Consider the following 18,070-nt stretch of genomic DNA (forward strand, 5'->3'; position numbering starts at 1 on the left):
GTCTTGATTACTGCAGCTTTGTAGTATAGTCTAAAGTCAGGGAGTCTGATTCCTCCAACTCCGTTTTTCTTTCTCAAGATTGCTTTGGACTTTTGGGGTCTTTTGTGTTTCCATACAAATTTGTGAAATTTTTTGTTCTAGTTCTGTGAAAAATGCCAGTGGTAGTTTGATAGGGATTGCATTGAATCTGTAGATTGCTTTTGGTAGTAGAGTCATTTTCACAATGTTGATTCTTCCAATCCAAGAACATGGTATATCTCTCCATCTATTTGTATCATCTTTAATTTCTTTCAGCAGTGTCCTGTAGTTTTCTGCATACAGGTCTTTTGTCTCCTAAGGTAGGTTTATGCCTAGGTATTTTATTCTTTTTCTTGCAATGGTAAATGGGAGTGTTTCCTTAATTTCTCTTTCAGATTTTTCATCATTAGTGTATAGGAATGCAAGAGATTTCCGTGCATTAATTTTGTACCCTGCTACTTTACCAAATTCATTCATTAGCTCTAGTAGTTCTCTGGTAGCATCTTTAGGATTATCTATGTATAGTATCATGTCATCTGCAAACAGTGACAGCTTTACTTCTTCTTTTCCAGTTTAGATTCCTTTTATTTCTTTTTCTTCTCTGATTGCTGTGGCTAAAACTTCCAAAACTATGTTGAATAATAGTGGTGAGAGTGGGCACCTTGTCTTGTTCCTGATCTTAGTGGAAATAGTTTCAGTTTTTCACCATTGAGGACGATGTTTGCTGTGGGTTTGTCATATATGGCCTTTATTATGTTGAGGTAAGTTCCCTCTGTGCCTGCTTTCTGGAGGGTTTTTATCGTAAATGGTCGTTGCATTTTGTCAAAAGCTTTTTCTGCATCTATTGAGACCATCATATGGTTTTTTTTCTTCAGTTTGTTAATATGGTGTATCACATTGATTCATTTGCATATATTGAAGAATCCTTGCATTCCTGGGATAAACCCCACTTGATCATGGTGTATGATCCTCTTAATGTGCTGTTGGATTCTGTTTTTTAGTATTTGGTTGAGGATTTTTGCATCTATGGTCATCAGTGATATTGGCCTGTAGTTTTCTTTCTTTGTGACATCCTTGTCTGGTTTTGGTATCAGGGTGATGGAGGCCTCGTAGAATGACTGGGGAGTGTTCCTCCCTCTGCTATATTTTGGAAGACTCGAGAAGGATAGGTGGTAGCTCCTCTCTAGATGTTTGATAGAATTCGCCTGTGAAGCCATCTGGTCCTGGGCTTTTGTTTGTTGGAAGATTTTTAATCACGGTTTCAATTTCAGTGCTTGTGATTGGTCTGTTTATGTTTTCTAATTCTTCCTGGTTCAGTCTCGGAAGGTTGTGCTTTTCTAAGAATTTGTCCATTTCTTCCAGGTTGTCCATTTTATTGGCATAGAGTTGCTTGTAGTAATCTCTCATGATCCTTTGTATTTCTGCAGTGTCAGTTGTTACTTCTCCTTTTTCATTTCTAATTTTATTGATTTGAGTCTTCTCCCTTTTTTTCTTGATGAGTCTGGCTAAAGGTTTATCAATTTTGCTTGTCTTCTCAAAGAACCAGCTTTTCGTTTTATTGATCTTTGCTATTGTTTCCTTCATTTCTTTTTCATTTATTTCTTATCTGATCTTTATGATTTCTTTCCTTCTACTAACTTTGGGGTTTTTTTGTTCTTTCTCTAATTGCTATAGACGTAAGGTTAGGTTATTTATTTGAGATGTTTCTTGTTTCTTGAGGTAGGATTGTATCGCTCTAAGCTTGCCTCTAGGAACTACTTTTGCTGCATCCCATAGATTTTGGGTCATCGTGTTTTCATTGTCATTTCTTTCTAGGTATTTTTTTATTTTCTCTTTGATTTCTTCAGTGATCTCTTGGTTATTTAGTAGTGTATTGTTTAGCCTCCAAGTGTTTGTATTTTTTCAGATTTTGTCTTGTAATTGATATCTAGCCTCATAGAGTTGTGGTTGGAAAAGATACTTGATATAATTTCAGTTTTCTTAAGTTTACCAAGGCTTGATTTGTGACCCAAGATATGGTCTATCCTGGAGAATGTTCCATGAGCACTTGAGAAGACAGTGTATTCTGTTGTTTTTGGATGGAATGTCCTGTAAATATCAATTAAGTCCATCTTGTTTAATGCATCATTTAAAGTTTGTGTTTCCTTATTTATTTTCATTTTGGATGATCTGTCCATTGGTGAAAGTGGGGTATTAAAGTCTCCTACTATGATTATGTTACTGTCGACTTCCCCTTTTATGGCTGTTAGCATTTGCCTTATGTATTGAGGTGCTCCTATGTTGGGTGCGTAAACATTTGCAATTGTTATATCTTCTTCTTGGATTGATCTCTTGATCATTATGTAGTGTCCTTCTTTGTCTCCTGTAATAGTCTTGATTTTAAAGTCTATTTTATCTGCTATGAGAATTGCTACTCCAGCTTTCTTTTGATTTCCAATTGCATGGAATATCTTTTTCCATCCCCTCACTTTCAGTCTGTATGTGTCCCTAGGTCTGAAGCGGCTCTCTAGTAGACAGCATATATATGGGTCTTGTTTTTACATCCATTCAGCCAGTCTGTGTCTTTTGATTGGAGCATTTAATCGATTTACATTTAAGGTAGTTATTAATATGTATGTTCCTATTATCATTTTCTTAATAGTTTTGGGTTTATTATTGTAGGTCTTTTCCTTGTCTTGTGTTTCCTGACTAGAGAAGTTCCTTTAGCATTTCTTGTAAAACTAGTTTGGTGATGCTGAATTCTCTTAGCTTTTGCTTGTCTGTAAAGGTTTTAATTTCTCTGTTGAATCTGAATGAGGTCCTTTCTGGGTAGAGTAATCTTGGTTGTAGGTTTTTTCCTTTCATCACTTTAAATATGTCCTGCCACTCCCTTCTCTCTTACAGAATTTCTGCTGAAAGATCAGCTGTTAACCTTATGGGGATTCCCTTGTATGTTATTTGTTGTTTTTCTCTTGCTGCTTTTAATATTTTTTCTTTGTTTTTAATTTTTGATAGTTTGATTACTATGTGTCTTGGCGTGTTTCTCCTTGGATTTATCCTGTGTGGGACTCTCTGTGCTTCCAGGACTTGATTTTTTCCTTTCCCATATTAGGGAAGTTTTCAACTATAATCTCTTCAGATATTTTCCCAGTCCCTTTCTTTTGCTCTTCTTCTTCTGGGACCCATATTATTCGAATGTTGGTGCGTTTAATGTTGTCCCAGAGGTCTCTAAGACTGTCTTCAATTCTTTTCATTCTTTTTCCTTTATTCTGCTATGCGGTAGTTATTTCCACTATTTTATCTTCCAGGTCACTTATCCGTTCTTCTGCCTCCGTTATTCTGCTATTGATTCCTTCTAGAGAATCTTTAATTTCATTTATTGTGTTGTTCATCATTGTTTGCTCTTTAGTTCTTTTAGGTCCTTGTTAAACGTTTCTTGTATTTTCTCTATTCTATTTCCAAGATTTTGGATCATCTTTATTATCATTACTCTGAATTCTTTTTCAGGTAGACTGCCTATTTCCTCTTCATTTGTTTGGTCTGGTGCGTTTTTACCTTGCTCCTTCATCTTCTGTGTGTTTCTCTATCTTCTCATTTTGCTTCACTTACTGTGTTTGGGGTCTCCTTTTTCCAGGCTGCAGGTTCGTAGTTCCTGTTGTTTTTGGTGTCTGCCCTCAGTGACTAAGGTTGATTCAGTGGGTTGTGTAGGCTACCTGGTGGAGGGGACTAGTGCCTGTGTTCTGGTGGATGAGACTGGATCTTGTCTTTCTGGTGGGCAGGACCACGTCCGGTGATGTGTTTCAGGGTGTCTGTGACCTTATTATGATTTTAGGCAGCCACTCTGCTAATGGGTAGGGTTGTGTTCCTGTCTTGCTAGTTGTTTGGCCTAGGGTGTCCAGCACTGTAGCTTGCTGGTCGTTGAGTGGAGCTGGGTCTTAGCGTTGAAATGGAGATCTCTGGGAGTGCTTTCGCCATTTGATATTACGTGGAGCTGTGAAGTTTCTGGTGGGCCAATGTCCTGAATTCGGCTCTCCCACGTCACAGGCACAGGCCTGACACCCGGTCGGAGCACGAAGACCCTGTTAGCCACACAGCTAAGAAGAAAAGGGAGAAAAAAAGAAAGAAAGGAAGGAAGGGAGGGATGGAGGGAGGGAGGACGGAAGGAAGGAGGAAGGAAGAAAGAAAGAAAGAAAAAGATAAAATAAAATTTAAAAGTTATTACAATAAAAATTTTTTAAATTATTAAAAATTAAAAAATTTTAAAGTCATAAAAAAACAGAAAAAGAAAGAAAGAAGAGAGCAAGCAAACCAAAAACCAAGTCCACTAATTATAACAAGCACTAAAAACTATACTAAGGACAGACAGGACCCTAGGACAAATGATAAAAGCAAAGCTCTACAGACAGAATCACACAAAGAAGCATACACATACACACTCACAAAAAGAGAAAAAGGAAAAATATATATATATCTGTATTTAACAAAAAAAAGGAAGAGAGCAACCAAATCAATAAATAAATCTACCAATGTTAATAAACTCTAAGTACTAAACTTAGATAAACAAAACCAGAAACAAATTAGATACAGAAAGCAAACCCCAAGTCTACAGTTGCTCCCAAAGTCTACCGCCTCGATTTTGGGATGATTCGCTGTCTATTCAGGTATTCCACAGATGCAGGGTATATCAAGTTGATTGTGGAGATTTAATCCGCTGCTCCTGAGGCTGCTGGGAGAGATTTCCCTTTCTCTTCTTTGTTCTCACAGCTCCTGGGGTTCAGCTCTGGATTTGGCCCTGCCTCTGCGTGTAGGTCGCCGGAGGGCATCTGTTCTTCGCTCAAACAGGATAGGGTTAAAGGAGCAGCTGATTCGGGGGCTCTGGATCACTCAGGCCGGGGAGAGGGAGGGGTACGGATGCGCGGCGCGCCTGCGGTGGCAGAGGCCAGCGTGACGTTGCAACAGCCTGAGGTGCGCCATGTGTTCTCCTGGTGTAGTTGTCCATGGATCACGGGACTGCGGCAGTGGCGGGCTGCACAGGCTCCCGGGAAGGGAGGTGTGGAGAGTGACCTGTGCTTGCACACAGGATTCTTGGTGGCTGCAGCAGCAGCCTTAGCATTTCATGCCCGTCTCTGGTGTCCGCGCCAATAGCCGTGGCTCACGCCCGTCTCTGGAGCTCGTTTAGGCAGTGCTCTGGATCCTCTCTCCTCATGCACCCTGGAACAACGGTCTCTTGCCTCTTAGGCAGGTCCAGACTTTTTCCCGTACTCCCTCCCAGCTAGCTGTGGCGCACTAGCCCCCTTCCGGCTGTGTTCACACCGCCAACCCCAGTACTCTCCCTGCGCTCCGACAGGAAGCCGGAGCCTCAGCTCCCAGCCCCACCCACCCCGGCGGGTTAGCAGACAAGCCTCTCGGGCTGGTGAGTGCTGGTCGGCACCAATCCTCTGTGCGGGAATCTCTCTGCTTTACCCTCTGAACCGCTGTTGCTGCGCTGTCCTCCGTGGCTCCACAACTCCCCCCGACGCCGCCACCCGCCGCCTCTGCCGGTGAAGGCACTTACTAGTGTGTAGAAACCTTTCCTCCTTCACAGCTCCCTCCCAGCAGTGCAGGTCCTGTCCCTATTCTTTTGTCTTTTTTTGTCTTTTTTCCTTCGCCCTACCCAGGTACGTGGGAAGTTTCTTGACTTTTGGGAAGTCTGAGGTCTTCTGCCAGCATTCAGTAGGTGTTCTGTAGGAGTTGTTCCACATGTAGGTGTATTTCTGATGTATTTGTGGGGAGGAGGGTGATCTCCACGTCTTACTTCTCCGCCATCTTGAAGGTCTCTTCTCTAGCATAGTGTTTGATACATGGTAAATGTTCTATAAAAATGTTAGCTCTTTTTAGTAATACACTTTCTCCAACACAGATTTGAAGTCTTCATCCTTGTGTTAGGGATTAAGCTACTTAGTGAGTACATTTAGTAAAATTATTCCTATTTTACAAACATGGAAATTGAGAAGAGAGTAAGTCTGATTGTACTTTTAGGTCATCTTGTGGTTTTTCTGTTTTATTTTTGCATGGTTGATAGTGGTGGTAATTTGTGTTTTGTATTATTTTAATTCTCAGAGCAAGATTTTAGCCTGGAATTTATAGCCATTTTTTATTAGGCCAGTTTGCTCTCAAGAAAGCACTTGTCAAATGTATGATACCTCAAGCATTTTCAGAGTTGGCATGGTTTTTCCAAAAACTTGCAAGCATGATCTTGTAGATGTGACATTGAAAGATGTTGAAGTTTTTGACCTTGCTTTCCTATTAGCTCTGGCAATATCATTTTTATAGTACTTGTTACCCACTGACAGTAATTACTGTGGTTTTGTTCTCGAATGTCTTCAGAGTCAAAGGCCAGACTGCAATATTTGAGGAGATGATAGAAGATGAAGAAGGACTGGTGGATGATCGAATACCTACCACCAACCGGGGTCTGTGGGCAATAAGTGAGACAGAGCGATCCATGAAAGCTCTGCTATCGTTTGCAAAATCACATCGATTTGATGTTGAATTCATTGATGAGGGAAGTACTTCAATGGATCTCTTTGAAGCTTGGAAGAAAGAATATAAGGTAACAGTAATTTAAAACTTCCTTTCCATATTCAGAATTCTCCTCCTTGGGCTTCCCTGGTGGCAGAGTGGTTGAGAGTACGCCTGCCGATGCAGGGTACACGAGTTTGTGCCCCGGTCCGGGAAGATCCCATGTGCCGCGGAGCGGCTGGGCCAGTGAGCCATGGCCGCTGAGCCTGCGCGTCTGGAGCCTGTTCTCCACAACGGTAGAGGCCACAACATTGAGAGGCCCGTGTACCAAAAAAAAAAATAAGAAAGAATTCTCCTCCTTTACATTAATTTTAGTTGCTACTTTCCTTTTTCTCTCTTCAGCTTTTAAAAATCTGCTTTAGAGAGTTGAGGTGTCGTAATTTATCTTTCCCTAAAATGTAATGATTGTAATGATGAATAATAAATATAATAATACTGAACAAGTGAGAAGTTTCTGTTTATTAAATTACTAAAAATCATTACTAAAATGAAATTTATATGAAACCTTTTGTTTTTCCTTGAAAGTGTGTTATTCTAGTCTTAGCTTGGTCTTACACTGCTGTTCTCTGAAATCAGAGTGTGGCTTTGTTTCCTTTTTTGTTTTTTTCTTTTGCTCTGTGAATAACAACCAAACATCAACAACCTTAAAGATTGGAGAACATAGTAAACATTTCTCAACATATAAGACTAGAAACCATTGCAATTAATAATGCACAAAGGGACTCTTCATATTTATACTTAATAATTTCATCATATTATAACTCTATGCTTGAGATTCCAGAATTCATTAATTTTGAATTATTCTTTATATGTGGATTTTTTAATCCCTTGTCCTACTTTGCAAGTGAGATGGGTGAGGAAATAAAAGAAGTGGGTTTTTTATTTATAATGTTATATTCCATTTGATATCTTTTATTTTTTTAATCTAAAGTTCTTGCCTTTTAAAGCAGGATAAAAATTTCTCTCAAGAAAGAGAAGCTGTGCTGTCTATAATATCAATTCATACATTTGATAGATTGAAGAATGATACTTCCATAGCATCAAAATCATTGGTTCATAGTAGTTTTTTTCTTTTCACATTACTATTCTAAAAGCAAAAGCACATTAACACAGTTAATTACAGCAGGTCATGGAAGAAACAATACTATATACAGTGTTCATTTGCCCCTATGTTCTTCCTTTGAGTTCAGTTTAGCCACATGGTCTGTGTCAGAGGAGTACTTATCATGCAGTTCACCCAGATCTTTGTTCATTTGTTCTCCATAACATTGCAGACTAAACCCTTTAACAACAGTGTAAATGAATGAGCTACTGCTACGCACATCAATCAGGATCTAACTCAAAGCATAATGTTAGTTAGTGAAGAAAGCAGATCAAAAAATTTTATACTGATTGATAGCATTTTTATAAATTTCAGAAACATATAAAACCAGATTATTAAAGATGTATGGATTAGTATAACTCCAGCAAAAAGTACAGAATAGTAAGTCCAATTCAGAATAGTGGTTACCCCATTGTTGGGGGTTGAAGGAAGAATGCGTGAGGCAAGAGAGTGATGCAGTTGAGAAGGAACACAGGCTTCCTAAGGAACTGGCATTATTCTCTTTCCTAATTCAGATGATGTGGACTCAGTTGTATACTTTAATATTCTCATTATCATATATACATATTATTTTGAGAATGTGCAATATTTTATAATAAAAAGTATTTCTTTAAAAAATAAAGCAGAGATTCCACCAGTCTAGTATTGATCTGTAAAGCTCTTTGATCCTACCAAGAAATCTCGGGGTATGCTGTTCCTGAGATTCTGAAGAGGCAATACACTATAGTGTCCTGTGGAGATTATTCAGACCCACTGCCTCATCCTAAAAATGGCCCAAGAATTGCTTGTACCTTAGACCCGTAATGAAAACACTGTGTATGATTTAAGACCTCAGTGAAGACTCTTGACCAAGGGACATCTTGGTGGTTTTAACCAGTTTTAATTATGTGCTTTACCACTGCCTGTCTTTTCTGTTCCTTCAGTTGCTTCATGAATATTGGATGGCTCTGAGGAATCGTGTGTCTGCTGTTGATGAGCTTGCAATGGCTACAGAACGACTAAGAGTACGTGATCCTAGGGAGCCAAAGCCCAGTCCACCAGTTCCTCATATCATTGAACCACATGAGGTAATTTGCAAATGAATCACAGAAAAGAACACAGCAAATAGATGTCACAAAAATCCCAAGATCCGTAGAAGGGATAGAGTCAGGGCAGTGATGTCTTCAATAAGTAAGTGTTTCATATCTGCTCTTCGTTTGAGCCATATGAAGTTGTTTGTTTTTGTAGTAGGTCAGAGATGAGGAATTTCATGTCTAATACATGCTTAGCATTCACTGTTTGGGTGCATTTGCACGTTTGTTTGTTTCTCTCCACGTTGCATATTCATCTATTCTTGAGCACCTTTTGCGTGCCAAAACCTAAAGATATTCTTGGTCAGTTTTTAGACGTATGTCCTATTACTTCAGCTTTTTCAGAACTAAAAAAATCTTCCATAAGAACAACCAAGAACTGATTTTGCACTGTTTTCCTTTGCTAACGATGAACAGATATTGACAACTTATCGTCTATTAAATTCCTCTTTGTATCTCAGAATTAAAAAAATAACTCCACCAACCTTTTTTCTTCATATTAAAAATATTATTTTCTTTAGAATTTGTTTTTATTCCTTTAATCTTTTAAATCTTTTTTTTTCCTATAAAGCTTGAAGACTGTAACTTAGAAAAACTTAGAAATATTCATTATATACTATTTCACTTCATTTTTAAAATAGAATTCTCAATAAGTTTTAGGTGACAACAAATTCCTCTTTTTTTTTTTCTGTTACCATATTCTACTGGCGGGGGGGTGGGGCACAGAAAGGAGGAGCAGAGAGATTCTTCCTTGGATTTCGTAAAATCACTTCATTTGTATGGCCAAAGTAGCATACCATTTTATTTTTCTTTATCCCATAAATGTATTACTGAAAAATCATACACAAATAGCCTTTGGTTGATTTTTAACCTACTTCAGGTATATAGGGAAGCTTTTTATTTAAAAGAATTCTGCCTTGAATGTTGTCTTCTATACAGTAAAATATATATATTTTTTGAAATATGTTAATATTATCTAGTATCCCTTTTGCAAATTTGAGTTTTCACATGTAAATATGTTTTCATAAAATAGGACACTTTTTAAGAAAGAATTCAAATAGAAGAATTGTGCATGTTTAATATAATGTTACCATCTTAGAATAAAGAAGTTGTTTTGTTTTGTTTTTAGGTAGAACAAAATCGTATAAAACTACTAAACGATAAAGCTGTTGCTACATCACAGCTTCAGAAAAAACTCGGGCAGCTTCTTTACCTAACTAACTTGGAGAAGGTATTGTTTTTAAAAGATGCTACTTTTTCCCATACTGTATTATCAATAAACCACTTTATTGACTCCTTTCATTTAATCTATTAGTCCCCTAATTAATGGTATAGGTGTTTTTTTAATCATTCTTTTATTTGTTTGTGTTAGTTATGTGAGTCAGAACACTAGCTATGTCTGCAATAGCTACACAGATCACAAAAGAAGATGATATCTATAGAAAATATGTTATACAGATAATGTAAAGGGTATGCAGTATATAGTATAGCACAATGTAAACAGACTGTAGTTGGAAGCCTTGAATAGTGAAAGTATTACAACATACCACTCAGCAAAGATAAACGCATGCATCCAATAACGCACACACGGATTTTTTTAATTTGTTTTTTGAAACTGTGTAGTGTGTTTGGAAAGCTGCTAAATAAGAGGACGTGGAAACGAATTATTTAATGTAATTCACAACATATTTTCTTAGTAGTAAGCAAAGTACTGTATTGGACTTTGATGAATATAATTCCATTTTCTGGCAAGAATAAATGGGAGTGGCAGAGTAACTTATCAGAACAACATATAATAGTAGTTTTTTGGATAGGGCAAATGAAGGAAAGCAGTAGACTACAATTGGTCCTGAAAACTAGTACAAAATACATTTAAGTGAATCATTAAATCTCAGCAATGACAAAATGAAAAAGTTGGACATTCTTTATAGGTAAAATAGCATAGTAGTTAAGAAGGTAGACTTTTGGACCTAGATAGTGCAAATTTGAATCATGATGCCACTATTTTCTAGATATAGGACTTTATTCAAGTTATTTACTTCTCTTTGTCCCATCTGTAAAATGAGAAAAGTAACACTATCTTGTAGGGCTCTCTTGAGGATCAAATGAATTAATATATGTAAGTGCTAAAGTGTTTACTGGTTTATTAAGCACTTTCTAGGTATTCACTATTAATGTTATTATATTATTACTATTATTATAATGATGACTACTATTTTGGCAGGGGAAAAAAGAGAAGAACTTTAAGTCAATCTCTCAAAATGCTAGCTATAGAAAAATAACATTCGGAAAAATATTCTTGATATTTCTGGACATGAGTTTTTAAAATACAAGATTTCTGTACTTTAAATGTGAGAGTCAAAATTAAGAGATAGTTGATGATTCTTTTAGTTATGGAACATAAGTTGATATCCTCTATATGTTGAATTATTTTTTTAAAAATTAAAATTCCAAGGATATAATCTATGTAGGAAAACCCATTTGGCAAAAAATATAAGAAAATAATATTTACTCTATAAATGAAGGAAAATAAGCAATCTGCAAACTACTAAGCATAGGACAAATCCAGCCCATCACCTGTTTTTGTGAATAAAGTTTTATTGGAATACAGCTATACTCATTCGTTAAGTATTGTCTACAGCTGCTTTTGTGCTATAATAGCAGAGTTGAGGAGTTGGAGCAGAGATCGTATGGCCGACAAAGCCTAAAATATTTACAATCATGCCCTTTATGGAAAACACGCTAATTCTTACATTAAATAAATTAGAAAAGAAGAGATATTGTAAATTCTGGTCGATTGTTTACAAAATGCTATAGTAATACCTTCTCTTGCGTGCTTGCTCTTGGTTAATCCCCTCCTACACTGACTCTAGGCTTAGGCAGATGACTTGTTTTGGGCCTTGTGTCACAGAGATTTGAAAAGTCCACGCACTTTGGAATTCTCCCAATTGTGTCATGTTTTGGAACTCTGCGACTATGTGAAGAAGCCCAGGTTACCTTTCTTGAGGAGCAAAAACCTCAGCTTAGCCCTCTCCCCAGACCAGCTAGCCTACCAACTGCTAGATATGAGTGTGGGCCGTCCTGGACCATCCAGCCCAAGCCAAATCAGTGCATCCCAAAGTAACCCAGGTGACCTGTAGCATCAGGAGAAATTAATGTTTTTTTAGCCACTAAGGTTTTAGGTGGTTTGCTATGTTACCTGAAACAAATCAATAATTAACAGAGGAAAAGAATAATTCAGTCCAACTTTTTTTAAATGCTGCGTACTTACGTTGTAGTTAATGGAATTGTTTTAACCATTAGAACTTCTGAATCCATGCACAATTTGGCTTTTTTTTTCTGCTTATAAGAGTCAAAGGATAATCAAGAACAATTTAGTAATCTATGAGTCTATTTTACTTTCCTTTATGTTTTCCTCAGTTTTAAAACCTGTTCATTTGATGACTTTTTTGGAAATCTTTCAGTTTTTAAAGAGACTTTGAAAAGCTATTATACTTCAACATAATTTCCAGGCATAGTTAGGTCTCAAATCAGTAATATTTCTGGTTTCTAATTATTTGCTTTGCCTTGGTGAGATTAGAAAAAGGATACAGAGAAGAAATCAGTATTAATAAGGAGTTATGTGAATAAATGCTGCCTCTTCCCAGTGTCTTTGATCCCATGCCAAGTGGACATGCAGAATATCTATTTCTTTATTAAAAAAATATATCTAACATGGAAGTAAAATTTGAGAATTTAGGTAAATTATATCATATTTTGCTTTTTATTTTGCCTTCTATCATAATCACAAATACAGTAATATGATAACTTTAACAAACTGTGTTAAAAATTGAGTCCATTTTTTTCTTCACACCTTAAATAAATGTTATTTGTAAATCCCAGGAATGATAGTATTAATATATGAATTATTAGGTCATCTCAATTATTAGATTATTTTAATTGCCAACATTTACTTTTATAAATGAGTTGTACAACATGTAACGGCTTTTAAAATATAACTAATATATGTTTTAATTCTTTTTTGGATAGTCTCAGGACAAAACATCAGGAGGTATTAATCCAGAACCTTGTCCAATCTGTGCTCGGCAACTGGGAAAACAGGTGAAATTATAATAAATATTACATGCATTTGTAAAATACTTTACAGTCTTCAAAGGCTTTTACATACAACTCGCCCCACCCTCAAACTTTGCATGCAAGGCAAATAGTACCTCTGTCTGAAAGGTAGGGCCAAAGGTTAACTGACAGGCTTAGTGCCAAATATGTTTGAGCAATGTTTTCCCTTAAGTGATAGGTGAAAACATATTTCTAGAATAGCCCCATCTTTTTCATTAAAGGTGAATAATTTTAAGTATTATTTCCAGTCACTTGAGTCTGTCAGTTTACCATGGTTATTTGGTACTTGTACAGAAATATAATACAGCATATACAGATTTACTTAAGTTATGACAAAGGTATAGTAACGTAGTTCTTACTTAACATTATTACTGTCTAATAGTACCAGGATTTAAAGCGCAAATAACAGCAATCCTGAGGAAGTTCATATGTGATTTTTAGAAGACTATTATATCAATTAAGTATATTTCTTTGTGAATATTAGTATACAAATGTCTATAAACTTAATGGAACTGTATTAGTTTTCCTCAAAGAGATTCTTATTTTTACTTTATGAAATGTGATTTATGATACTATAAGTTCCTACTTTGTATGATAAATAAATATATGTAATATCGGTATATTCACTGCTTTTCAAATTTTGAAAGATAAGTCTATTACTATTAAATGAGTAAAAGTGTCCTTGGCACTTTTTTCTATGGAGCTGAGAGTAGAAGCCTAAATATATGAGTTCCATATTCTGACCAGCAATAATCAGAAAGAACATATCTTTTAGTTTCCACGATTCATGGAGAAGATAAGATTTTAAAGGATATTTTATTGATAATAAATCTTAAAAGGACAGATTGGTAATGGAGGAGAAGAATAGTAATTACAGATACTGGCAATTTCTGTTAAAAATCAGTGATAAAAACATTTTGATAAAAATTACTATAAAAATGGAAAGGATCATGGTGTAAGTAGTTTCTTCTTTGCTTTTAGTTTTGATGAGATTCATGCAACTAGATTGTCTCAGAAATTTTATTATCTTTAACATTTCCATCTCATTTTCTATATAATAAATGCTTTAACATGTGAAAATGTAAATCTGCTTATTACTAAGTTGTGTAGAATATACTGAATATGACATTATGTCCAAATTAATGTTGTAGTCAGTCTATTCTGTGAGAGTGCTAAAGAGTAATTTGCATTTTTCCTAAATGCTGAAATGAGAACACGAGCATCTTACAAAATAATGATGACTGACTATTATCCTCCTATTAGGGTGAACAGAACTAAAGACTATGAAAGCTTAGTCTAGTTGGACTAAAACATAGTTAGTTTAAAAGTATAACTTAGTTTTTATGACTTAAAAAGGATATTTATATCATGAAATAGTTAGGAAATGAAATTTTGACTCTCTTCTCCTTTTAATATGTTTATAGATTGGAAGGCATCTTTGATAGCATCTCACTGAGGCATATTCTATGTGTTTTCTTTTTTAGTGGGCAGTACTGACCTGTGGGCACTGTTTCTGTAATGAATGCATTTCAATTATTATCGAACAGTACAGCGTGGGGTCTCACAGGAGCTCCATTAAGTGTGCCATCTGCCGCCAGACCACATCTCATAAAGAAATCTCGTATGTCTTCACCTCAGAGAAAGCCAGCCAGGAAGAGGACATCCCTGTGAAGGTAAAGTCAGTTAAGAACATGTAGACGCATAGTCAGAGCAAGATAATAGGAATCAGTATCTGGCCGTGAGAGCATCAAAATCAGAACAAGCCTGGCCCAGTGACTATGGAGCAACCACTGTTGTCTGTCTGTAGATACACTGCCTGAAGGCCTCAGCTTTACCATCTACTTGTTCCTCGTGGGAGGAACACAAGAAAGCTTTTTCAGACATATTTAGTTAGTAATAGTTATGCCCATCGTGGCAAAAAAAGTAACATCTTAGAATTCCAGTCCCTTACTATTTTTGCAGTGTTTCTGTCCATTACAAATTGATAGAGCTCTGGTTAAGTTCAAGGTTTCTTTTTCTTCATTCTTCCATTCAGCCCCGGGTATCAGGAAAAAAGATGTGCCCCACCAAATTGAAGGATAAAATAAATTGATTATTGAAGTTAGTGAAGACTGTCACAAGGAGGAGGTAGTGCACTTTTAGACGGCGTGGGTTGGTATTTCAGAGTATAGCCAAAGCTTTGCGTTATTTTCCTAATTTTTTTCCCATGCTTCCTTCAGAACTTTAAGAAATAAGACTATAATTTAAAATCCAAATAGGATCTGTAACTGGACTTTCTGCCTAAGGGGTATTTATTTAATGAGAAGCCTTTACTAGACTTTTTTGTTCTTTGTTTTACTTAAGCATGCTTTTTTTTTTTCTCTCTAACCAAACTTAGACAATGGACAACTCAATGTATGAGTATAGTAGGGAATATAGGCCAGAAGGAGTGGTTGGGAGAATGGGGCAGCTGGCTCATAAGCAAGAGGTAGTAGAATATTTTTCATTCATTTCTTCTCCTTCTGGGTCCCTGATGCTCTCTGCTCACTTATTTTTCAGGGTTGTATTTTGTGAGTAGAATTAACCACAAGTTGAAGCTGCCAGGAGTTAGGCAGTTGTTAGGATGCCCTCTCCCGAGAACACTGGAGTCCCATTAAAGAATATCTAATTGCTATTTATTCCCACTGTCATTTGAGTAAAACCTGAAAATATCAGTCACAGTGCTTTCAAGTGTGTTGAGGTAAACAGAATCCCAAAGTTGGGATGAACTTTCATTCATTCATTCTTCCCGTACATGTTTACTGGACACATACTGTATGCCAGGCAGTGTGCTGGGCCTCACAGATGCAACACACACTCATGAATAAAACAGGTATGATTGCTGCCCTCATGGATTTTACATTTTGGCAGTCGGGGGAAGGAGTTTGAGTTGAGGCAGAAAGCACAGACATTAAGTAAATAATTGACATGATAAGCACTACAAAAGAAAATCAAACCTGGCTTCTCTGAGGGAATGGCAGTTAAGTAGATGTCTAAAGGATGAATGGATCAGCCAGCCTGAGAGAGGGTAAAAGTGATCTTGTTGGGAGGAGGCTGCAAGACAGAAAAAACAACCAACCAAAAATCCCAGTATGTGAATAGGTCTGAGACAAGAAGAAACTCAAATGGAACTGAGTAGCTGCGATGTAGAAAACACAAAGGAGAATGGAATGAAATGAGTCGAATCCAAAGAGGGGCCAGATACTGAAGAGCCGTCTGAGCATCTGAGAATTTTCTTTTCATGTAAAGAAAGCTATTAACATGTTATATGTTATAAGCAGAGGAGTATCATGATCAGACTTGGATTTTTAAAAGATTCCTCTTGCTACAGTATGGAAATTAGATTAGCAGGAATAGAAAAGACTAGAGTAGAAAAAAATTTGGAGAGACCAATTTAGGAGGCTACAACAGTAGTGATGGTGGCTTTGATTAGGTTGGTGGCAGTGGAGATGCAAAGAAGTACATATATTCAGGAGATGTTTGGAGTAGAGTTGATGAATGAGATACAGTATCGGAGGGGTTGATGATGAAGAGGGAGATTTCGTAGGTGACCTCTGGTTTCTGATGTGAAAAATCAAGTGGCTAAAAGCACAGTTAACTATATAAGGTACTTGGAAGAAGGGTCCATTTAGATATACTATATTTGAAGTGCCGAAGACATCCACGTAGAACTTTCCAGCAAAGTGTTAATATGTGGAGCTGGAGAGAGAAAATTCAGAGACATTGGCATAAGTGATCTTTGAAGCCATGAAAGTGTATAAGCTGGCCTAAGGAAAGAAACATAAAATTTAGCTTCAGATCAGGTCCTGCAGCACTCCATAGCTTTTAAAAAAAAATGGAATAAAGGGAGAGGAGCTGAAAAAGGAGACCAAGAAAGAGCAACTAGAGGCATAGGCAGTCCTGGAGAACATGCTGCCAACAGAGGCAATGGAAACTCGGCTTCAAGGAGGAGGCGGTTATCAGCTGTTTCCCTTGATGCTGAAGGTGGCTCAGCTACAAGATGGACTAATTTGGCTACTGAAGGTCATTGGAAAGGAGCCCTTTCAGTGGAAATGTATTAGCAAAAAGCAGATCGGGAGGGAATGAGAAGTGAACAGGAAATGAATAGGTCAAGAGAGAAAAATGCCCAACTACTTCATAAATTTAGCTGTGAAGTAGAAAAGTGAGTGTTGTAACCAGAAGGGGATATGAAGTGCAGAAAGGCTTTGTGTTTTTTTGTTTTATTCTGCTTAATATAAAAGATTCTTGAGCATGTTTAATCTTCAATAAAGAAGAGTAGATTGAAGATATAGGAGAGAAAAGGGATAATGCATAATACAAGATTCTTGAAAAGACAGGAAGAGTGTTGATATGTAGAGAGAAAGTAGAGATCTCATTGAAATTGAATAACTAACAAGTGTAGGTTGGGCTATTGCACAACCAAGCTATAAGGGTAGGGGTCCTTATCAGAGAATAGGAGATCTTTAATTATTATTATTATTGAAATATAGTTGATTTACGATGTTTTGTTGGTTTCAGGAGTACAGCACAGTTAATCAGTTATACATATACATATATCCACTTATTTTTTTTTTTAGATTCTTTTCCCTTATAGGTCATTACAGAGAATTGAGTAGAGTTCCCTGTGCTATAGATTAGGTCCTTATTAGTTATCTATTTTATATATAGTAGTGTGTATATGTCAGTCCCAATCTCCCAATTTATCCCTCCCCTCCCTTCCCACCCCCGGTAACCATAAGTTTGTTTGCTACATTCGTGATTCTGTTTCTGTTTTGTAAATAAGTTCATTTGTACCATTTTTTAGATTCCACATATAAGCGATATCATATGATATTTGTATTAGTTCTTTCCAGAGGGACAGGTTTTCGGTACTCCAGATGTGACTGTAGAAGTGGGTGACTCAAGTGAGGTGGAGGAGAAAAGGTGGTAGAAGCTGAACCAATGAGATCTGAATGTTGAATAGGTGGTCCAAGTGGACGGTATATAATGTCCAGAGTTAGTATACTTTAACCTATTCACCACACAAAGAACTGCTTTCCTTTTCAGTCCACCCTCCCCTTTTCCTCCTACTCTTATAGTTTCTTTCTCCTTTTCCTTCCCATAAAGAGTCTTTCTTTAGCCTTTTCTTCTTCCCTTTTATCTTTTCCTCTGGCCTCAGGCATCCCAAGGGCCACGGATAGCATTCACGGCCTAAGCAGGACTGCTG

General features: G+C 36.8%; 2 protein-coding genes across 8 annotated transcripts in view; one reads left to right on the forward strand and one right to left on the reverse strand.

The window, feature by feature from the left end:
• The window catches only part of UTRN (utrophin), a 1,623,662-nt gene that overhangs the window by 322,470 nt on the left and 1,283,122 nt on the right, over window positions 1-18,070 (reverse strand). The gene's annotated exons all lie outside the window — the stretch shown is intronic.
• The window catches only part of SHPRH (SNF2 histone linker PHD RING helicase), an 89,148-nt gene that overhangs the window by 44,868 nt on the left and 26,210 nt on the right, over window positions 1-18,070 (forward strand). For all 7 annotated transcript variants that reach the window (XR_004476767.2, XM_033405515.2, XM_049695373.1 and 4 more), the window contains 5 exons: window positions 6,364-6,589; window positions 8,584-8,727; window positions 9,860-9,961; window positions 12,760-12,831; window positions 14,331-14,519. Coding sequence is in view for 6 of the 7 variants with exons in the window: in XM_033405515.2 (XP_033261406.1) it covers window positions 6,364-6,589; window positions 8,584-8,727; window positions 9,860-9,961; window positions 12,760-12,831; window positions 14,331-14,519 (733 nt within the window). In the remaining variant the exon portion in view is untranslated. The remainder of the gene's footprint in view (window positions 1-6,363; window positions 6,590-8,583; window positions 8,728-9,859; window positions 9,962-12,759; window positions 12,832-14,330; window positions 14,520-18,070) is intronic.

This window comes from Orcinus orca, chromosome 12 (assembly GCF_937001465.1).
Source record: "Orcinus orca chromosome 12, mOrcOrc1.1, whole genome shotgun sequence".
Taxonomy (NCBI): Eukaryota; Metazoa; Chordata; class Mammalia; order Artiodactyla; family Delphinidae; genus Orcinus; species Orcinus orca.